The sequence below is a fragment of the Garra rufa genome, chromosome 4, assembly GCF_049309525.1.
Source record: "Garra rufa chromosome 4, GarRuf1.0, whole genome shotgun sequence".
Classification (NCBI taxonomy): domain Eukaryota; kingdom Metazoa; phylum Chordata; class Actinopteri; order Cypriniformes; family Cyprinidae; genus Garra; species Garra rufa.
Genome location: NC_133364.1, coordinates 40,444,020 through 40,466,941, shown reverse-complemented (window position 1 = coordinate 40,466,941; position 22,922 = coordinate 40,444,020). Strand labels below are relative to the sequence as shown.

General features: G+C 38.3%; 2 protein-coding genes across 3 annotated transcripts in view; both read left to right on the top strand.

Moving 5' to 3' along the window:
* Nucleotides 1–3,654: 3,654 nt before the first annotated feature.
* LOC141332947 (ubiquitin carboxyl-terminal hydrolase 15-like) lies at nucleotides 3,655–14,351 on the top strand. Its single transcript, XM_073837904.1, has 7 exons — nucleotides 3,655–3,748; nucleotides 4,067–4,194; nucleotides 4,271–4,401; nucleotides 9,110–9,236; nucleotides 11,047–11,192; nucleotides 14,047–14,132; nucleotides 14,258–14,351. Exons 1-7 carry the CDS (start codon nucleotides 3,660–3,662, stop codon nucleotides 14,349–14,351), a joined length of 801 nt encoding a protein of 266 aa, XP_073694005.1. The 5' UTR covers nucleotides 3,655–3,659.
* The window catches only part of LOC141334030 (ubiquitin carboxyl-terminal hydrolase 15-like), a 22,035-nt gene continuing 13,376 nt past the window's right edge, over nucleotides 14,264–22,922 (top strand). For both annotated transcript variants that reach the window (XM_073839185.1, XM_073839184.1), the window contains exons 1-8: nucleotides 14,264–14,347; nucleotides 17,223–17,367; nucleotides 17,456–17,629; nucleotides 17,724–17,882; nucleotides 19,478–19,702; nucleotides 19,856–19,939; nucleotides 20,011–20,105; nucleotides 22,361–22,549. In XM_073839185.1, the coding sequence (XP_073695286.1) occupies nucleotides 17,224–17,367; nucleotides 17,456–17,629; nucleotides 17,724–17,882; nucleotides 19,478–19,702; nucleotides 19,856–19,939; nucleotides 20,011–20,105; nucleotides 22,361–22,549 (1,070 nt within the window). In that variant the 5' untranslated portion in view covers nucleotides 14,264–14,347; nucleotide 17,223. The remainder of the gene's footprint in view (nucleotides 14,348–17,222; nucleotides 17,368–17,455; nucleotides 17,630–17,723; nucleotides 17,883–19,477; nucleotides 19,703–19,855; nucleotides 19,940–20,010; nucleotides 20,106–22,360; nucleotides 22,550–22,922) is intronic.

Here is a 22,922-nt window from a genome sequence, read left to right as displayed (position 1 = left end):
GTAAAAAAAAAAGGCCTTTATAAAGGTAAATCAAATATGCAGATTTAAGATGTAAAAGCTAATAGAGCACTGATGAAAATATTGCTTCAGAATTTTTTTGTACATCAGATATTTCTAGTGGTACTGTTATGGGGATATTTTGTGTGGAATAGTATCTGCTGATATGAAAAGTTCACTGTATATCGTAGTAATAAATATAATTTATGACAGCCATGAAATTATGTTTACTTTTTACATTAAACACATTAAATATTACATATATGCATGTAATATAATATCTATTTCCATTACAGGTTTAGGTCTTAAATTTGATATAAGGTGGTATTAAAAAGGTCTTAAAAAGTCTTAAATTTCATATCTGCAGAAACCCTGAACAGGGTGACATATTGAAAAATGAAAACCTTGTACTCAGACAAATTAAAGAGTTTTTGTATCAACTTGTGCTTTTTATCTTGGACTGTGTAATATAATTTTAACTTTACCGGCAATCATGATGTTTGTTTTCAACATTTCAAAACACATTCTCATGTTAGCAGACAGATTACGTTTTCACGTGACCAACAATTCCTCACCAAATATACACTATTGTAATCATGATCTCAGCTCAGTCTTAAAGGTGGAAGATAGCGCTGGTCCTCCCCCCACTGACAACTCCTGCCAGACCCGAGACTTGAAATTCTAAAAATGTGCATAAAGAACTTATGAGTATGATAAACCATGTGCATCAAAAAAATCATGTGACTTTGCACAATGGGACGGGATAACTTGAAGGAAACTCGCCGCTTTGATACAGTGAGGTGGGCGTTTACATCCCGGGCTTTGCTCATGTGGCTAATTATAATATAAATGCGTGAGTAGCTCATGGGCGTGATCCAATTAAGCAATAAGGTACTTGAAGCCGTGCTGTATCATGAATAAGGTTACCACACTACACAATAAAAATATTAAAATCAAAAATATATATTAATATATATATATATATATATATATATATATATATATATTAGGTTGTACATTTTCATAAAGTATAATCATTAACTGCCTTCCGCTGTAAAAAGTAGTCCCTAACGGCTGCAGCTGTGTTTACGTTGCTAAGGGTGGTTGCTAAGGGGGCTCAATGATACACAGAACCGTTGAGTGAAGCGGTCACAGCTGCTGACCAATCAGAATTGAGGAACGGAACTAACCGTTTTATGCATATTAATATTTATTTGAGGAATATCCAAAATATCCACATCTTTTAACATTGATGTATTTGTTCACTACTATCACCAAGACAAACAGAAGGAGCTAAATAAATATTAAACTTATAAATCAGCATATTTATGTAGTGAAATATATTCGATAAATGCATTAAAAGCCACTATGTTTTATCATTGGGTCACCTATACCTTCCATCAGTGAGCTAACTGTGCTATCAAGCTAGCCTAAAGCTCACTTGGGGTCATTTTGTTTTGTTAAAATATTTAGATTTTACCACCTAGTTATACTGCATTAAGTGTAAAACAAAGGACTTGATGGACAGAAATATGTTATTATAGTAATTAAACTACAGACTATCATACATCACTGTGATATCCTTCAGAACAATATTCTCCTAAACACTTGTTTACTAACAAATATATAACTCTCACAATAGAAAAATTGACAGAGGGGATTTTCTACTGCAAAAAAAAAGTTATCTTAGTATTTTTGTCTTGTTTCTAGTCAAAATATCTAAAAATTCTTAAATTAAGATGCATTTACTAAAGAAGCAAAATGACATCAGATGTTTAGTCCTGTTTCTAGGGGGAAAATTAAATTAAGAGCAGTTTGCTTAAAATAAGTACAATTATTTGTCAGTGGGGTTAGTCAAATACTCTTGTTTAATATTTGACTTACTCCACTAGCAGATCATTTCACTCGTTTCCAGAGGGGGAAAAAACTAAATTAAGTGCATTTAGCTTAAAACAAGACTAATTTTGCTTATGCATCCTAATTTAAGAATTTCCAGATATTTTGACAAGAAACAAGATGAAAATGCTAAGAAAGATAAGCCTTGTTTAATGCAGGAAAGAATACAAGAAAGAGTTGACAGATTGTTGGCACATAATATACAAAGAAACAGAGATATACTGATGTAAACTGAAATGATGGTGTTGAGAATACAAGAGACAGCATGGGGGAAAAAAGAAAAAGAAGAAGAAAAAAATGACAAAAACATGAAAAACTTGAGGATCAATAGCAAGTCATTACAAAATGAAATAGTTCTTCTAGCTTTCTTATTCTGTGAAAATGAAACAGTATTTAAATAAATCCTAAATTCTTAAAAAAAGAAAAAGAAAATGTGGTTTGTTGTTAGTGAACTTACATTTATGAATATAAAGTTTACAAAGAAAATAGATTAAGTTTATCACAAAACAAGCATTGCTTTTAGTATTTTAGTATTTTCCTAAAATATATCCTTTGAGAGTAATAGAGACATCTCGCTGGATATTATTCTCAATAAACAAACCAATATTTTCCCAGAGTGGGTCAGTATACTGACACGGCAGAAATAAATGAAAAACAGTTTCAGTGTGAAACTGACAAAATATTAACCTTAAACTTCTTCATATAAGGGTTAACAGGGTACAATTTATTAATTAGTTTGAAAGATACTTCTTTTACTGTATTAGTAAGGAAACACCTCTGTTGTAAAGAAGGCCTTTTTTTTTTTTTTTTTTTTTTTTTTGCAGTGTGGGAATCTCTTTTCATCAGTCCGTAATTCAGAAAAAACTTAGAACAGATAGAAAACCATGCATTTTTACCATTTTTGAGGGAATAAAATGTATAAAACCAAGCAAATTATATATGGACAAATCCCTCTGTAAACACCTTCAGGATACAGACTACATTAAATAAAAATGTAAAGTTTGGTGTGTGTAAGTGCGACTTTTGGCCTTTAGAAATATGCATTGTGAATGAGATCTATTGACACAAATAGATAAAGTGCTATAAAAGAAAGACCTAACAGTGTCTTTGGGGTGTTTTCTGTCCACTAGTCTGAAAAAACACTATGAAGCAGCTCAAAATCTCAACGTGTGTCAAAAAACAGTGTTTTATAATTAAAGTTAATTTATTATACAACAAATACGAGCTTTTTTTGGCAGTGTGGGTATGTCATTTTGTCATAATTCAGAAAAAAAAACATGTATTTTTTTTTACCATTTTTGAGAGAATGAAATGTATAAAATCAAGCAAATGATATCTGAACAAATCCCTTTGTAAACACCTTCAGGATATAGACTAAATAAAACACAAATGTAAAGTGTGGTGTGTGTAAGTGCTGCTGAAGTGGAGATTTATGGCTCAGTGGAAGAGAAAACAACTCTTGGTCTTTAGGAATATGTATTATAATTGAAATCTAATGACACAAATAGATAAAGTGCTATAAAAGAAACTCTTAACAGTGTCTTAGGGATGTTTTCTATCCACTAGTCTGAAAAAAACACTATGAAGCAGCTCAAAATCTCAAACTTGACTGTTTTTGCCTGCAGTGTCTCGCCTTAAGAAAATAATTAAATTTAGAAACAAACAAATCCGAGGCTCACGGCTCGCCCTGCGTCATGACGTCACGCGGCCGGCGACCTGCGCGCTGACGCCAGCGGCGCGTCCCAGCATGCAGTGCGCGAGCGAAGATGGCGGAAGGCGGCGCGGCGGATGTGGAGACGCAGAGAGGAGAGATCGCGAGCCTCCTGAAGACGCCTCTGCGCAGATCGGACACCTGGTGAGAGACGCGACACACAACACGCACGCGATCAGCGCGACATCAGAGTCCGTTCGCTCCTCAGTCGAGCAGAGATCAGTGTCAGTCAGTCCTGACGATCCCCTCACAACAACACCGCTTCACCACAGTATTACCACAGTATTACCACAGTATCACCTCAGTAAACCAGCAGCTCTCACACACTCATAACCACAGCAGATCAGCGCTCGACTGTCGCTCTCTTTACCACAGTAACACCACAGTAAAACTCTGACAGAACCGAGACTGTTGTGCTCTGTCATGCTCCCTGTGAGTGAGGTCACTTCCTGTCTCCTGCAGGTACCTGGTGGACAGTCACTGGTTCAAGCAATGGAAGAAGTACGTGGGCTTCGACAGCTGGGACAAATACCAGATGGGGGACCAGAACGTCTACCCCGGACCTGTGGACAACTCCGGCCTGATCAAAGGTGCGTCCCCTGACCCCTGACCCCCTCGGCCCCTGAAACAGGCCCCGTGACCCCTGTGTGTGTGTCCTGTCCGCAGATGGAGACGTGCTGGGCATCAAGGAGCACCTGATCGACGAGCTGGACTACATCCTGCTGCCCGCAGACGGCTGGAACAAACTGGTCAGCTGGTACGGACTGAGCCGCGGTCAGGAGCCCATCGCACGCAAGGTACACTCACTTTAATCACAGTTACTACTTGAGCTGAATGCTGCGTGTAGACCCTACAGCAGGGGTCCCCAAACTAAGACCCGGGGACCGAATGCGGCCCTCCCCCACATTTGGACCGGCCCTCTGAACGATGCCAGAGACATATTTTGAAAATGTAATTTTAAATATGTTTTACTTATGTCATGTCGGTATTTGATAATAAAGGTTGGCTTTCAAACTAAAATTTCCCTTAGTTATTAATTTAGTTGAATAATAATGTTAGATTGTCAGATTCAGTGTAACAATATTTATGTAAACATTCAAACAACATGCTTATTCTGACTTGTGCATATTAACACATACAAAAGAATATGGAAGCAAAGTTAATCTGATTGTGGGCAAAACCTTTAAAAAAAATGTAGAATTGCTTATTAATATTTTTAGTGTAAATATTAGTGATTTTTGTTGTAAATAATATGCCTGCCAAGATTGATACACTGAATGACATTTTAGTGAGAGTCTTCTGTAGATTAGGGGGAAATGTTTATTTAAAATGATGCTCAGAAAAACAAAAGCGCAATTAAATTCAACAGAAACAACAACCATTTCCATTAGTATTACACTTATTGTGTTCACGCATAAACCCTTTTCGTCTTTAATGCGTACAATACAATTCAACATCAACCTTTAAAGTCTAACCTTCACTTTAAGTGAGTTAATAAGCAGATTGGTAACCCTTCAGTGGCCAATTCTCACTTTTAACTAGTTATTAGTGTGAATATTACTGTTCTATTAGCTGTTTATAAATGCTTAAGGCGAGACACTGCAGGTGAATAGGGTACAAAAATAGCTCATAGTTATCATCTTACTTACTCAGTTGATTGATTACTTTGATATTTGCAAACATTTTTTTGTATTACACGTTTTCTAAAATGTTAGGTTCAAATATGCAAATGATCATTATTTAATGAAATATGTGCTAATTTGCAGACATTTCCAGTACAAAAATCTAAACACTGGATGAAGTCAGTTTCACAATTCTTGTTTAATGTTTTTTGACATAGTAGAGTCAAATGTTTTTACAGAGGGATCTCATTTCGTCTACTTTTTTTTTGTTTCTGAAAGCAAGACAATAATTTTTACTCATCATTAAGAAATGTTTAGATATTTTGGCTGGAAACAAGAAAAGTCAAGTAAATTTCTAAGTAAGAAAAGCATTTTTGCAGTGTAATACAGTAAAGTGTTAGCAAGTACACCTTTCACAATGTAAACTATATGTTAATGTATTTTTAACTGATCTATTAAAAAAAAATCTTTTTACCAATATAAAAATGGTATAAAGTATCTAATTGTTTAAATGACAGTATATATCTGTATGGTTTTGCACAGATATGTGACCCTGGACCACAAAACCAGTCATAAAGTTCATTTTTTGAAACTGGAAGCTGAATAAATAAGCTTTCCATGGAGGTATAGTTTGTTAGGATTGGACAATATTTGGCTGAAACACAACTATTTGAAAAAGTGCAAAAAATCTAAATACTGAGGAAATCACCTTTACTCCTTTACCTACTAATCAGAAATTACGTTTTGATATATTTACGGTAGGAAATTGACTAAATATGTTCATGGAACATGATCTTTACTTAAGGGCAGACACTGCAGGTGAAAACACAGTTTTTCATGCACCAATTAAAGTTTGAGATTTTGGGCTTTTTGGTGTTTCATGAAGTGTTTTTTCAGACTAGTGGACAGAAAACACCACAAAGACACTGTTAGGTCTTTCTTTTATAGCACTTCATCTATTTGTGTCAATAGATTTCAATCACAATACAGGTTTCTAAAGGCCAAGAGTGTTTTCTCCTACACTGAGCCATAAATCTCCACTTCAGCAGCACTTACACACACCACACTGAGCATTTGTGTTCCTGTCTATATCCTGAAGGTTTTTACAGAGGCATTTGTTTTAGATAGAATTAGCTTGATTACATACAACAATTTATTTCTCAAAAACAAAAAAACTGTAGTGTTTCCTGTCTGTTCTAAGAATAAATAAGAGCCCTCTGTAAAACATTAGACTGTAATATGTCAAAAACAACACTTAAGCGAGGTTATATTTTAAATCTGATTTCATCCAGAGTTTAGATTTTTGTGCTAGGAATGAAATCTTGTAATCGATCATGTGAGTAAACAAAGCGGTAACTCTTAGTCAATTCTCTAACCCTCTTCACCTGCAGAGTCTCGCCTTCAGATAAAGAACAATCAGTGATTGACTAGGGATGCAACCATTATAGGTTTAGGTTGTACGATTATAGTCTGAGGAATAATCACGGTTATTATTCATTCATTCATTTCAAAACACTAGTAGTGAAGAAAATCACATGAAAACTCCTTTTATTTTTCAAAGTGTTATTTATTGCTGCTCTGTAACCAAATAATACAGCACAAAATGAGAATAAAAAACTAACAATAGTCCATTTCCAGTCTTTTTTACACTGAAAATAACAGGATAATGAAAAAAATAAAAATAATAATGAATAAAAAAATAGTCTTGAGCTAAAATTGAATAAGAAAAATGTAAATGAAATGATCAATAACAAGATGAACTTTGACTGGAGTTAAAATAATGATATAAGATAATTTTCAGTATTTAATTACATTAATGATATTTCTATAATTTATAATAATATTAATGTTATCAATATCAGTATAAAAGACTAAAACTAACTTACACCTCTGGGCCTCCTCATTTAGGGGTCACACTTGGCTCCCTCGCGGTCAAAAGTGACCGAAGCCTTAAAAAGTAACTTTTTTTTCTTCAGGAAAATCAATTAAATAAACTTTTGTTCAATAATATTTTGTGATTATCATTTAGAATTTTGAGCATTTTTTATGAATCTATGCAATATTTATACAGTTTTAATGAGCAATCTTTTCCCACTAGAAGTATATTTTATATTATATTTTTTAATTTAATTATGTGTTTATTTTCAATAAATACAACATTTCACATTAAAATAGAGTGAAAGCATTTAAAATCCATTTTTTAAGTGAAAATTGCACCATCTAGTGGCATAAAAAATAAAAACTTGTGTAATGCCATGTAACCTCCTGTATCTCCCTATATACACATATACAGGGGCTTTGGGATTCCTATTGTTTTTTTTTTTTTTTTTTACTGTTTCTTCATTTTAATAGGCTTTGCATTTAGAAATATATTCAGACATTCTAAAAGATTACTTTTGGCAAGGTTTAGATATGTTTTGATTGGATAAATATCAGGTTTTGCATTTTTACTGCTTATTTCTGTGTGTGTGTCAGTTCTGTACTTTTGTTATTTTCGAGTGTGCACAGTGGCTGATTTGTAGCTTGTACTACCAAAAGATTTTCTGAATTATCACATTTTTCCGTATTTCCCATTCATTTCCTATGTCGGTCATTTCTGACCGCGAAGGAGCCAATTGTGACACATTTTTTTTTGACCCTTTAACATATCCGAATCATGTCACTGATTTTTTTTTTTTTTTTGTGTACTCACATAGCTAATGCAACAAAAGTCACCAAGTGTCATCTCATTCTGATGAAGCTACGATTTTTAAAAATTCAAAACATAACATTTTTCGGTCAAAAATGACCGAAGAGGCCCATGAACTGTTGTTATCATCAGCTTTCATCCATGCATAATCATTTTAATCATTTGTAATAATTCGTTAGTTTACGTTGCACTGAAAGCCGTGCGCAGCTCTCAGCGCTACAGTGTTGATTCATTAATAATGGACATTTGCATCAGATTAGATGTGTTCCATCCTTTAGCAGCAAACATTTTACGGCACGTTTTCCAAAAGGTGATGCGTCATCTTCAATGAGGCCCTGGTCTACTCGAAACGATCACCACTTCAGGCGCTTCTTCAGAGGAAACAGAGATACGCTGTTAGGTGTCTCAGCCACAGTTAATCCAGTGTGTGCGTAACTTTAAACTATTGCACAGCTGGAAAAACTTGGTTTAGTTGCAGCAGTTTCATTCCGTGCAACAGAAACACGTTGTCGAAAAGCCTTTACCATTAATTAACCGTTGCATCCCTGATTCTGACCCATACACTACTCTTATCTATTCCACCGCTGCTACTGAGACGGTTAGGTGCGGCAGGGTCACATGTGTAGTGTGTGAGATGTGCAGGCCGATGGTGGCCGCTGTCTCCTCAGTCCATGTATGTGAGGGTATCGGGTGGCACTGAGGGCTATTTCTGTTCTCCGGAGCGCTGCGTGACTGTGCGGCTTCAGCGACTACAAGCAGCAGCATGCAAGAGGTTCGGCTTTTCTCTTTTCAGGGCTTTGGGGAAGAGTTGAGCGGGCGGTGAGCGCGGGTCTCTCCGTGGGCCAGGTTTGGGCTGAACACGCTCATCCTCGTGTGTGATCCGGCTGGAGTCAGAGTCAGGGTCTGAGAGGGCAACGCTAGAGACAGAGGCCGGATCCACAGTCAAACGGGCGACTGGATTCTGCTGCGGTTCTGCCGGCGTTTGGGCTCCTCATACTGAGATAATGTGGTTTAGAGCTGCGTTCGGTGTCGCCGCCGAGGGCCGGCGTGTAATAAATAGGCAGGAATTCTTCAGCTGTCGGCCTCTGCTGCTAAAATAAGCGTTTCTCCAGTTAGCTTGTGTCAACACTCCCTCAGCCGCCAGATAAGAGCTCTTCTGAGTTTGTGTTGATGCTGTGTGTGTGTTGTTCTCAGGTGGTGGAGCAGGGCATGTTCGTCAAACACTGTAAGGTGGAAGTCTACCTCACCGAACTCAAGCTGTGTGACGACAGCAACATGGACAACGTCATCACGCGCCGCTTCAGCAAAGCAGACACTATAGGTACGCAACACTCCTGCTCTCAACTATTGGAAATACAGCTTTACTCACACTTGCGCGTTTAGCCAGAAATCAGACACTGAGACTAAAGCTTTAAGTTACTAACAGTTATTGCCTTATCGTCTCATTGATTACATTGGTACTTGTATTACAGGTTTTCTCAAATGTTAGGTTAAAATATGCAAATGATCATTATTCAGTTAAATATGCGCTGATTTGCTTGCATTTCGAGTACAAAAGTTTAAACACCGGATGAAGGCAGTTTCGAAACTTGGTTAATTTTTGTTACTTATTAGAGTCAAAAGTTTTTACTGAGAGGATCTCATTTCGTTCAGACAAAACAGACAGAAAAGTACATATATATTTTTTATAGTTTTTGGGAGGAATAAATTGTTGTATAAAATCAAGCGAATTATATATGAACAATGAAATACATGAAAAAAAAAACGTGTTTTGAAATTCTGCTCAGGTTAGCTTTTTAACACTTTTCAGTCGAATTTTCTCAGACTTTTCTTAGATCACATGCTTGTTTTGTATTGTGTAGCATATAGTATGTGAAAAATGCTGCTTAAATCTTGTGACACTAAAGACTGCAGTAATGATGATGAAAACTGCACAAAAATGCTTTTCTTACTTAGATTTTTTTGTCTAGTTTCCAGCCAAAATATGTAAAGGTTTTTCTCGACAGGTACAAACGATCGTCTTGTTTTCAGGAAAAAACAAGTCAAAATTGAGTGTGTTTTTGCTTGAAACAAGCGAAATAATCCGCCAATGTGGTAAGAAAAATAACCTCGTTTTCTGTTTGTAATATAAGTTTTTCTAAGCAAAAACTCAGTTAATTTTGACTTTTTTTTCAGAAAACTAGAAAATATTTACTCATCTAGAAAATCCTTCTTGATTTAAGAATTTGTAAATATTTTGACAAAAAAAAATCAAAGTAAAAAAAGCTTTTTTTGCAATGAATGCAGCCTTTATCTCAGCAATTTTGACAAATTACATTTTGACATATTCACGTAGAAACCCGTTTAAGTTCTAACCCTATTTTACAATCTTGCAGTTTATACTGTATTTTTAATTAATTAAATGCAGCCTTGATGAGCAGAAGAGACTAAAAAACATTAAAGGATTGCTTCAATTCCAAAACAAGCATTTTCTGATACTGTACTCACCCCCTTGTCAACCAAGATGTTTGTCTTTCTTCAGTCAAAAAGGTATTAAGTGTTTTTGATGAAACATTTCAGGATTATAGTGGACTTGAATGGTGCTCAACAGATTGAGGTTAAAATGCAGTTTAAATGCAGCGTCATAGGACTCTTAACAATCCCAGCCGAGGAAGAAGGGTCTTATCTAGCCAAACGGTTATTTTCTACAAGTTATAAGCTCATTTTTTAGACTTTTTCTCCTCAAATGCTCGTCTTGTCTAGCTGTGTGGTGCACAGAGTGAGCATACACATTGCCAAGATAGGCAAGACAAGCATTTTTGTTGGAAAAAGTGTATAAATCTTTATTTTTTTAAAGAAAATGACCGATTGTTTGACTAAATATAAGACCCTTCTTCCTCAGCTGGAGTCGTTTAGAGTCCTTTAAAGCTGCATTGAGAACGCTTTTTTAACCTTCGATCCGTTGAGCACCATTGAAGTCCACTATATGCAGAACCAGCCTGGAATGATTTCCTCAAAAACCTTCATTTCTTTGCGAATGTAGAAAGGAAGACATGACAAGGGGTGAGTATATTATCAGGAATGTTTTTTCTGTAACTAGAATAACCAGTCTCTGAGTTCACAGCTTCATTTGCTTGTTCTCTGACACACAGACAGCATCGAGCGGGAGATGAGGAAGCTGTTCAGTATCCCGGACGAGAAGGAGACGCGGCTGTGGAACAAGTACATGAGCAACACGTTTGAGCCGCTCAATAAACCCGACAGCACCATTCAGGACGCCGGACTCTATCAGGGACAGGTCAGACACACACATGTGATCATATGGATTAAGATTTAATGTTCAATTAATGTTCAATCACTGATTAACTAGTGGAAGGTTTGGGTTAAAGAAACTGAGCCACAAATCATCAAATCTGGCCGATATGGACAAAAACAATCGTGATCATTTATTTGTCAAATCAGTCGATATCAATAATTATCACAGTACATTTATATTCTTTCGAGTTTAAATGAGTAGTGCACTTCCTGAACAACAATGTCCAGATACTGTACTCAGCCTCTTGTCATCCAGATGTTCATGTCTTTCTTTCTTCAGTTGTTAGGAAATCATGTTTTTTGAGGAAAACATTTCAGGATTTCTCTCCATATAGTGGACTTTAATGGTGCCCGCAAACTTCCAAAATGCATTTCCAAAGGTCTTATCTAGCGAAATGAACAGTCATTTTTAAAAAAAATAAATGAAAATGTGTGTACTTTTTAACCTCAAATGCTGCATTTTGGAAGTTCAAACTCAGGGCACCATAGAAGTCCACTATATGGAGAACATTCCTCAAATGTGTTCCTCAAAAAACATGATTTCCTTACGACTGAAGAAAGAAAGACATGGACATCTTGGATGACGAGGGGCTGAGTACAGTGTCTGGACATTTCTGTTCAGGAAGTGAAGACCCTTTAAAGGCATATTTTTGCTCCAATGTGAAAGTTGTACCAGACGAATAGTTGTGGTGTTAAATTATTAAAACTTTATGGTCGGAACATGACAAACACAATACATTTTTGAATTCTTCACACTTTTTTTTCCTTAAATTTAAAAATAAATGAAAAATAAGAAAACAAAATCGTAGTCCTATGTGGTCTAAAGAGGTCTAATATTGTTTTAAATCAGGAAGCAGGTTTGTGTTGCTTCAAAACATTAAAACATATCTAAAAATAGAAATACACATTTGATAGTAGGTTGAGTTAGGATGCAGGTGTGGATTTATGTTCATTAGCAAGATCAGTAATATCTGTAAAAATGGTAGCAACCTCATTTTAATATGGTGACTGTAATTATTCTGACTGTTTAACACTTTTTTTAACCATTGGTCTTCCATAGTAGCATACATTTAGATCATGAAAATCACAGTTAAAAACGCAAATATAGCACCTCAATACTATGGTAAAAATCTAATATGGTTTCTATGTGTTTGTAGGAAAAATACTAGTCTAAATTATGCTGCATAGACATTATATCAAATGTTTATCAAACTCTTATCCTTATTTATCAAGGAAATGTGTATTGTGTGATAATTATCGAAATCGATTTATCACCCAGCCCTACCTTTTACAAAACAAATGTTTAACTGGAAGAGTAATCTAGTAAAGGCCATTACGATGATCAAGTATCATTAAATGTGGAGAGTGAGTGTGTATAAAGTGTTCTTTTGTTAAAGTGCATTATTTGTATTCAGTCGGAGAGTTTGGATAATCAGGCCAATAAGAGACTATTAACTGCAACTCTTCCATTTATATAAATATGTGACCCTGGAGCACAAAACCAGTCTTAAGTCGCTGGGGTATATTTGTAGCAATAGCCAAAAATACATTGTATGGGTCAAAATTATAGATTTTTCTTTTATGTCAAAAATCATTAGGAAATTAAGTAAAGATCATGTTCCATGAAGATTTTTTGTAAAATTCCTACTGTGAACCTATCCAAATGTAATTTTTGATTGCGAAGAACTTAATTTGGACAACTTTAAAGGTGATTTTCTCAGTATTTTGATTTTTTTGCATCCTCAGATTTCTGATTTTCAAATAGATGTATCTCAGCCAAATATTGTCCTATCCTAACAAACCATACATCAATAGAAAGCTTATTTACTGAGCTTTCATATGATGTATACATCTCAGTTTTGTAAAATTTAACCTTATGACTGGTTTTGTGGTCCAGGGTCACATTTGTGATTGAAAAAGTCTACAAGAGATGTCATAAATTGATTTCTGGAATCGATTCTGGGCTTAGATTGACCAGCAGATGGCGCTCTGGGATAGTTTCACTCAAATGCTCACCAAGAAGAGTTCTGGAGCATTCAACGGATTCATTCAAGTGCTTAAATAGACTTGAACCTCAGCTTTTATGACACAAGATCAAAGGAGAAGTTCACTTCCAGAACAAAATGTCCAGATAATGTACTCAGCCCCTTGTCATCCAAGATGTTCATGTCTTTCTTTCTTCAGTCGTAGAGAAATGGTGTTTTTTGAGTAAAACATTTCAGGATTTCTCTCCATATAGTGGACTTCTATGGTGAGTTTGAACTTTCTAAATGCAGATTAAGTGCAGCTTCAAAGCACTGTGAACGATCCCAGCTGAGGAAGAAGAGTCTTATAAATTGTAATAAAAAAAACAGATTGTTTCTCTAGGTAAGACTCTTCTTCCTCGGCTGGGATCATTCAGAGTCCTTTGAAGCTGCATTGAAACTGAACTTTGGAAGTTCAAACTCACCGTAGAAGTCCACTATATGGAGAACATGGATATGGATGTTTTTCTCAAAAAACATAATTTCTTCACGACTGAAGAAAGAAAGACACGGACATCTTGGATGACAAGAGGGTGAGTACATGATCTGTACATTTGTGAACTGGGAACACTCTTGTATTTGGTTTTTAACCTTTTCGAACTTTGTGGATATTTATTTAAAGTGGTGTGTTTTGCTAAAATCCCATGACTTGCACGCTCTGAACCACTGATGCAAAACAAATGGTGCACCAAGGTTTCAAAGCTTCAAGAAGCAGTGCTCTGAAAGCACATGTCACTAAAGCTGCTTCCTGTCATTGGGAGGAAGTGGATGTGTCAAGCAGGAGTGAGATTGGTGGTTGTGCTCTGTGTGCAGGTTCTAGTGATCGAACAGAAGAATGAAGACGGCTCGTGGCCCCGCGGCTGCTCCTCCTCCTCCTCCTCCTCCTCGTCGGCGCTCAAGTGAGTCACGTGACGTCTGCATCATCAGCTCATGGCTTTAGACGCTCGGACACCTGCTTGTCTGCCTCTGCGGATCTGTCCACATGGTCCTCTCCTGTAACTCTCGCTCTTCTTGTCTTTTGAAGGTCCTCTGGTGCTTCCACTCTCTCTGCTTTACCAAAGATCTGCCCCTCATCTCTCGCAAACAATCATAACAGCAGCTTCGGCGGCCGCAAGTAAGCCTGCAGGGGGCGGGGCCAGGGGCGGGGTTTGTGGGAGGGCGGGGCTAATGAAACACTCCCCCGTCGCGCTGCTCAAATCTTGATGTAGAAGTGAAGGGTCGTCTCACGTGTGCTGTGTGCTCCTCAAACCATGATCACGAGATGTGTTTCGGTGATATTGAGCTGTTGTGTGCCTGGCCATATCTCTGTGTGCTCAGTTTATTAACATAACTCTCGGACACGTTCAGTAATGAGGGATCTTCATCCCATCTGAGCGGTTCACCTTGCTGCCGTTAGTGTGGAGCTTGTAGCTGCAGTGCATTGTGGGAATGTATGGCTGCTACTGTGTGTTACTCCATTAGCAGTGATCAGTTGTTGGCTTCTATATGGGACGGAGGTATTTGGCAGTGCTCATGGACAGGCTTCATTTTACTGCTGAATGCTGGCATGCTCACTTTATTCATTTTATTGAAATGTAATCTGGTCAGGGAAAGAGACTTCAGCTCTGTTGCCAACACAGCAATCAGCTGAAACCAAAATGAGCATTACAGAGCAGTTCCAGAAGTAAGTGCACCCCATGAACAGATTTCTTTAGTTTTAATTAGAGATGCACCAACATTTCGGTTCTCCAAAACTCATCGTCCAAAAAATGCCATTTTCAGTTTTTGGCCAAAAAAGAGAAAAAGTGCAGAAAACATATGGTGTTGATATTGGGAAAATATTGGGTTAAATTAAAAAAAGCCTCATTAATTAATCAATTATTTCATATTATTTAGTAAAATCACACATAATTATTAAAAAAGGTTTTTTGATTTCAGTTTTTGGCCAAGAGCATCGACCCATAATTTTAATTTCGGTGCATCCCTCAGGGTTCCCACAGCAGTTTCTGGAATATCACAGAGTTTTAAAAGGTCTGTTCCAGACATTGAAAATCAGGGAATTTCAGTTTGTTGGGGGTTTTTTTGATCCAAGGATTTGTCGCTTTACAATTTTAGTTTCCATTTATCAAAATGTAATTTTTCTATCCCGTATTTTTTTTATTGCATTGTTTTGCTCTATATGATCTTGAGTCATGCCAGGAAAATGTACATTTCAAGAGCTTTGGCTACAAAATAACCTCTTCAAACACTGCCCATGTGGATAAAACTAAAATACTAAAATACAGTTTATTTAAGGACACTTAGACACTTAGTGCACTTCCCTAATGTACTTAAAGTGCTCTATTTTCACGCACTTATTTTGTACTTAATATACTGAAAGTTATTCTTTAGTTAGTTCTTCTTAAGATCATCTAAGTGTACTCAACTGTGCTATCTTGAGACACCATGAAGATGAACTAAAATCTGCTTTTAACATACTATCTCAGCATTTACAGAAATGTATTTTATCACTTTTAATACAATTGAAACATATTTCCTAAACCTTTAATATACTGATTATACATAAAAAATACACTTATTAATTATTTAAAATACATGAATATTATATTAAATATAAATGCAAAGTGTATTTATAATGTATTTTTTATAAATAAGAATATGTGGCCAATGCATTATAAATACGCTTTGTATATATTTATAGGAAATATGTTTCACTTGTATTAAAAGTGGTAACAAAATACATTTCTGTAAATGCTGAGATAGTATGTTGAAAGCAGATTTTAGATCATCTTCGTGGTGCTAAAAGAATAACTTTTAGTATATTAAGTACAAAATTAGTGCGTGAAAATAGAGCACTTTAAGTACATTAGGGAAGTGCACTTAAATTGTATTTTAGTGCACTTTTTTCACCTGGAAATGTAAGTGTAGTACTAATTAGTGTATTAATATTAAGTCTCCTTAAGAAGCACATTTGGGAAAATGTAATTTTAACTCTAACATTACTAATATATTTTAAATAAAATCAATTTAATTTAAACTTAGGGTAACTATCTACAATTGTACTAACACTGAACTAATTTTTTAAACATTCGAAACGTGCTTTTAAGAAATACACTAATAAAACTCTTTATGTATATTTTTGCAGTAGTACACTTTGTCGCCATGTACTAAAATCAATTTAAATATCAGTTGTATTTAGTATACTTTCAGAATTGCATTAAAGTACTACTGAAGTAAAAGTATACTTATAACTAGTGTATTTATAGTCATTTTAGTTTTATTTAGCACAAAATATAAGATTGTACTACTAATACACTTGTGTTTAAGTTTTTTTTTTGTGCAAGAAATGTGTGTTTAACTTAGTTTTGACGTGAACAATTCTGTGAACGAGTCAATAAAGCTTACAAATGGATGGATTTAAAATGACGTACAACAGCGACCTGTGTTTCAGTTCGGTATCTTGGAAATTCAGCTTTTTAGTCAGTGAAAGTCAGGGAAATTGGCTTAGAGTGATCCCTAGTTTTAACACAGAAGGTGAGGTTCACGTAATCCTAAAATTAGACTTTTATGCCACAAAATCATGTACAGAAATTCAGTTTTCTTCTATGAAAAAATAAGTGCACCTGTGCATCTAGTAGGTGATACTGACATTTGAACTTCCACCAGATCTCTCCAGATCTCTCCGTTTGTTGTCCAGCATTGATCTTGCTGCATGTTTGAGGTGAGTATCATGTGGAGGCTTCAGTTTTCCACCAGTTGAGCTCAGGTTCTGCTCAAAGACTGCTGGAGAAGTGCCAGTTAAGTGAGGTGCAGATGTGGCCAGTGTGGTGTAGGTGGAGTGGCCAGCGAGTGAGGCGTCTCTCAGGGGTTAGAGAGCTGGGGTTAGGTCTGGTTTGCTGTTGCTGCATGTGTGGGGTCATGCATTGCTGTGATCATCTGCTGCTGCTCTAACCGGCTCGTCTGTGGCTTTCCCGTCTGCTCTGTCAAACGTCTGCTGTGTCCGTCCGCAGCATGAAGAACTCCAGCTACAGCCTGCCGTCCTACCCGCCCTACAGCAGCTACGAGTATTCGGACCAGGGCCGGCGCGGTGAGAAAGCGGGTCTCTGTGGCCTGTCCAACCTGGGGAACACCTGCTTCATGAACTCAGCCACACAGGTGACGCTCTCTCAGCTCCTCCACAGCTTCAGCCCCTGTCTCCGCCTGTCTGCGCCGCTCTACAGCTCCGTGTGTTTGTGTGTTACAGTGTCTGAGCAACATCCCTCCTCTGACCGACTTCTTCCTGAAGGACAAGTACCAGGACGAGCTGAACGAGGACAATCCTCTGGGCATGAAGGGAGAGATCGCCAAGGCCTACGCTGAGCTCATCAAGCAGCTGTGGTCGGGCAAGTACAGCTACGTCACGCCACGTCCCTTCAAGGTACAGATTGGTGTTTATAATGCGCTGTGATGGCATCTTTGATCAGTGTCCTGCTGTGGGTGTTCAGACTGATGTCTCTGTGGTGTTGTGTTAGACTCAGGTGGGTCGATTCGCACCTCAGTTCTCCGGCTATCAGCAGCAGGACTCTCACGAGCTGCTGGCCTTCCTGCTGGACGGACTCCACGAGGACCTGAACCGCATCCGGAAGAAGCCCTACATTCAGCTGAAAGACGCAGACGGCCGGCCCGACAAGGTTCATCACACAGGCGTTTACACACAGAACCACATGATTCACTCATGATGCAATAATCTAATGATCAGTTGTCAGCTTTCTTAATATGTCTCAGTTTCATCCTGGAAATACATACTTGGACAGAACGAACTAAATCTCTTTAAAGTAAGAATTAAAATAAAACAATATGCGTTATATCATGGGTGTTTGCAGTCTTAAAGGATTACTTTACTTCCAGAATAATTTTTTGGAAAATGTACTATCCCCATATAACATAATAATTTACTATCCCCTTATAATTTATAATCCCCTTGTCATCCAAGATGTTCATGTCTTTCTTCAGACGCAAATATATGTTGTTTTTTGAGTAAAACATTTCAGGAGTGTTCTCCATATAGTGGACTTCTATGGTGCCCTGAGTTTGAACTTCCAAAATGCAGTTTAAATGCAGCTTCAAAGGACTCTAAACGATCCCAGCTGAGGAAGAAGGGTCTTATCTAGTGAAACAACAGGTTATTTTCTAATAAAAAATACAAAAATAAAAATCTGTATATACTTTTTAACCTCAAGTGCTTGTCCTGTCTAGCTCTGCCTGAACTCCGGTTCAAGACAGGGAATGTCGAAAAACTCCCATCTCACTAAAACAATTTCAGCTCGTCCTCCATCGCTGCAGAAGTACCCAGTGTTTGCACAGTGAACATAGAAAGAAGGTCAAACGCCCTTCACAAAACAAAAAGGTAAAACAGCGATGTAGGACAATGTTGAAGTTGGAGGAGAAAATGAGATGGGAGTTTTTCAACATGCCCTAACTGTCTTGAACAGGAATACACAGTACACACAAAGCTAGACAAGACGAGCATTTGAGGTTAAAAACTATATACATTGTAAGATTTTTTTTTAATTATTAATTATTATTATTATTATTTTTTTTTTTTTTTAGAAAATTACCAATCGTTTTTCCCTGACCGGGATCGTTTAGAGCCTTTTGAAGCTACATTGAAACTGCATTTTTAACCTTCAATCCGTTGAGCACCATTGAAGCCCATTATATGGAAAAAATGTCCTGGAATGTTTTGCTCAAAAAATTGATTTCTTTTCGACTGAAGAAAGAAAGACATGAACATCTTGGACAACATGGGGGTGAGTACAGTATCAGAAAAGTTTTATTTTAGAAAAGGAGTAATCCTCTAAAATGTTACCCTTGTCTAAATATGATTTATGGAAAACAATAATAAAAAATGTACTCAAAGTTTGGGAATTTGACTAAACCAAGAAGTCCAACACAATCTTGATATAATCTGTAAACAATAGTTTTTAAAAACCTGCAGAAGACAAATCGTGAAGTACATTCAAAGAGGTAAAACCTTAAGGAAAGGTCACCATCTAAAACAAACACCTTTTCTCTTATATTTAAGTGTTAAGATAATAGTTTAATCCTGAAAACGGCAGGTTCCTGTTTAGTTTGAAGGTGTGTGTGATTGAGATCCAGATGTTTTCCTCTGATATTGAAATGCTAAGCTAATAGTCTGGTGCTGAAGGTTCCTCGTGTGTTTGAAGGTGTGTGTGATTGAGATCCAGAGTCTTCATTCTGATGTTTTCCTCTGGATGTCCTGCAGGTGGTGGCGGAGGAGGCCTGGGAGAACCACATCAAGAGGAACGACTCCATCATCGTAGATATATTTCACGGCCTGTTCAAGTCCACGCTGGTGTGTCCCGTGTGCGCCAAGATCTCTGTGACCTTCGACCCCTTCTGCTACCTGACGCTGCCTCTGCCCATGAAGAAGGAGCGAACGCTGGAGGTGTATCTGGTGTGGCTGGACCCGATGGCCAAACCCACACAGGTACGTCACACGGTTCAGCTGTCCTTTCAGACCGCACACAGAAACACAGAGCACGACCTCTATAGTCTGATTCATGAGCAAATCACTTAATGATTTAAAACATAAAACATTTAATGATCTTACAGAGGAGTGATTGTGGTGTTTGTGTTTCAGTATAAGCTGACGGTGCCTAAAGTGGGCTCTATCTCGGATCTGTGCGCGTCGCTGTCGGCTCTGTCGGGCGTCCCTGCTGAGAAAGTAAGGGTTCGTGTGTAGAGTGTCTCGTCTTCGTATCTTCTCTGCATTCACTGTTTGTTCTGCTCCTCTAGATGATCGTGACGGACATCTATAACCACAGGTTCCACCGGATCTTCGCCAGCAACGAGAACCTGAGCAGCATCATGGATCGAGACGACATCTATGTGTGAGCTCCTGTCGTATCTGTCGTTGAGCGTTTAGAGTCCGCCGCGTGTGTCTCATGTGTGTCTCTGTCTCATGTGTGTCTCTCTGTCTCATGTGTGTCTCATGTGTGTCTCTGTCTCATGTGTGTCTCATGTGTCTCTCTGTCTCATGTGTGTCTCATGTGTGTCTCTGTCTCATGTGTGTCTCTCTGTCTCATGTGTGTCTCATGTGTGTCTCTGTCTCATGTGTGTCTCATGTGTCTCTCTGTCTCATGTGTGTCTCATGTGTCTCTCTGTCTCATGTGTGTCTCATGTGTGTCTCTGTCTCATGTGTGTCTCATGTGTGTCTCTGTCTCATGTGTGTCTCATGTGTGTCTCTGTCTCATGTGTGTCTCATGTGTGTCTCATGTGTGTCTCTGTCTCATGTGTGTCTCATGTGTGTCTCTGTCTCATGTGTGTCTCATGTGTGTCTCTGTCTCATGTGTGTCTCATGTGTGTCTCTGTCTCATGTGTGTCTCATGTGTCTCTCTGTCTCATGTGTGTCTCATGTGTGTCTCTGTCTCATATGTGTCTCATGTGTGTCTCATGTGTGTCTCATGTGTGTCGCATGTGTCTCATGTGTGTCTCGTGTGTCTCATGTGTGTCTCTGTCTCGTGTGTCTCATGTGTGTCTCATGTGTGTCTCTGTCTCATGTGTGTCTCATGTGTGTCTCTCTGTCTCATGTGTGTCTCTGTCTCATGTGTGTCTCATGTGTGTCTCTGTCTCGTGTGTCTCATGTGTGTCTCTGTCTCATGTGTGTCTCATGTGTGTCTCTCTGTCTCATGTGTGTCTCATGTGTGTCTCTGTCTCATGTGTGTCTCATGTGTGTCTCATGTGTGTCTCTCTGTCTCATGTGTGTCTCATGTGTGTCTCTCTGTCTCATGTGTGTCTCGTGTGTCTCTCTGTCTCATGTGTGTCTCATGTGTGTCTCTGTCTCATGTGTGTCTCATGTGTGTCTCATGTGTGTCTCTCTGTCTCATGTGTGTCTCATGTGTGTCTCTCTGTCTCATGTGTGTCTCATGTGTGTCTCATGTGTGTCTCTCTGTCTCATGTGTGTCTCATGTGTGTCTCTCTGTCTCATGTGTGTCTCATGTGTGTCTCTCTGTCTCATGTGTGTCTCATGTGTGTCTCTGTCTCATGTGTGTCTCATGTGTGTCTCATGTGTGTCTCTCTGTCTCATGTGTGTCTCTCTGTCTCATGTGTGTCTCTCTGTCTCATGTGTGTCTCATGTGTGTCTCTGTCTCATGTGTGTCTCATGTGTGTCTCATGTGTGTCTCTCTGTCTCATGTGTGTCTCATGTGTGTCTCTCTGTCTCATGTGTGTCTCATGTGTGTCTCTGTCTCATGTGTGTCTCATGTGTGTCTCATGTGTGTCTCTCTGTCTCATGTGTGTCTCATGTTTGTCTCTCTGTCTCATGTGTGTCTCATGTGTGTCTCTGTCTCATGTGTGTCTCATGTGTGTCTCATGTGTGTCTCTCTGTCTCATGTGTGTCTCATGTGTGTCTCTCTGTCTCATGTGTGTCTCATGTGTGTCTCATGTGTGTCTCTCTGTCTCATGTGTGTCTCATGTGTGTCTCTGTCTCATGTGTGTCTCATGTGTGTCTCATGTGTGTCTCTCTGTCTCATGTGTGTCTCATGTTTGTCTCTCTGTCTCATGTGTGTCTCATGTGTGTCTCTGTCTCGTGTGTCTCATGTGTGTCTCTCTGTCTCATGTGTGTCTCATGTGTGTCTCTCTGTCTCATGTGTGTCTCATGTGTGTCTCTCTGTCTCATGTGTGTCTCATGTGTGTCTCTGTCTCATGTGTGTCTCATGTGTGTCTCATGTGTGTCTCATGTGTGTCTCTGTCTCATGTGTGTCTCATGTGTGTCTCTCTGTCTCATGTGTGTCTCATGTGTGTCTCTGTCTCATGTGTGTCTCATGTGTGTCTCTGTCTCATGTGTGTCTCATGTGTGTCTCTGTCTCATGTGTGTCTCATGTGTGTCTCATGTGTGTCTCTGTCTCATGTGTGTCTCATGTGTGTCTGTGTCTCTGTCTCATGTGTGTCTCTGTCTCATGTGTGTCTGTCTCATGTGTGTCTCATGTGTGTCTCATGTGTGTCTCATGTGTGTCTCATGTGTGTCTCTGTCTCATGTGTGTCTCATGTGTGTCTCTGTCTCATGTGTGTCTCATGTGTGTCTCATGTGTGTCTCATGTTTGTCTCATGTGTGTCTCATGTGTGTCTCATGTGCTTCTCTGTCCAGGTTCGAGGTGGTGGTCAGCCGGCTGGAGGACACAGACCACGTGGTGATTCCCGTTCATCTGAGAGAGAAGTACAAGCAGTCGGGCTTCAACCACACCACTACGCCGCTGTTCGGACAGCCCTTCCTGTTGAGTGTCCCACGCACCATCAGTGAGGACAAGCTGTACAACCTGCTGCTGCTGCGCCTCTGGTACCTGCTCACACCTCACACTCGCTCTCACACATCACTGCTCCAGCGTCAGGCTCCTCAGATGATTACTAGAGCTGGCACATTCCTCAATTCTAATCGACTGTTCAATTACAATCTTTGATTTCATTTAGACTGCGTCGAGTAACCGGCTAAATATCAGAAGTGCCACATTTCATGAATGAAAAATCCCTGAAACACATTATTAGACTGTTTTCCAAAGCTGCATTAAATAATAACCTCATTTAAAAATCATAATGAAGCAGGCTTGTGAATTCACAAAAGCTACGATTCATGTAAATAAATATATGCGATGCAGGTTTAATATATGTTGCATGCGTGTAGGTTCCACAGGAGCTGTCATCATTTACATGTG

Bases quoted from the DNA above. Each gene is read 5' to 3' on its own strand.
- LOC141332947 (XM_073837904.1), top strand. From the start codon at position 3,660: ATGGCGGAAGGCGGCGCGGCGGATGTGGAGACGCAGAGAGGAGAGATC. The intron at 9,237-11,046 runs GTACGCAACACT...TCTGACACACAG, and splicing joins CAGCAAAGCAGACACTATAG to ACAGCATCGAGCGGGAGATG. The intron at 11,193-14,046 runs GTCAGACACACA...CTCTGTGTGCAG, and splicing joins CCGGACTCTATCAGGGACAG to GTTCTAGTGATCGAACAGAA.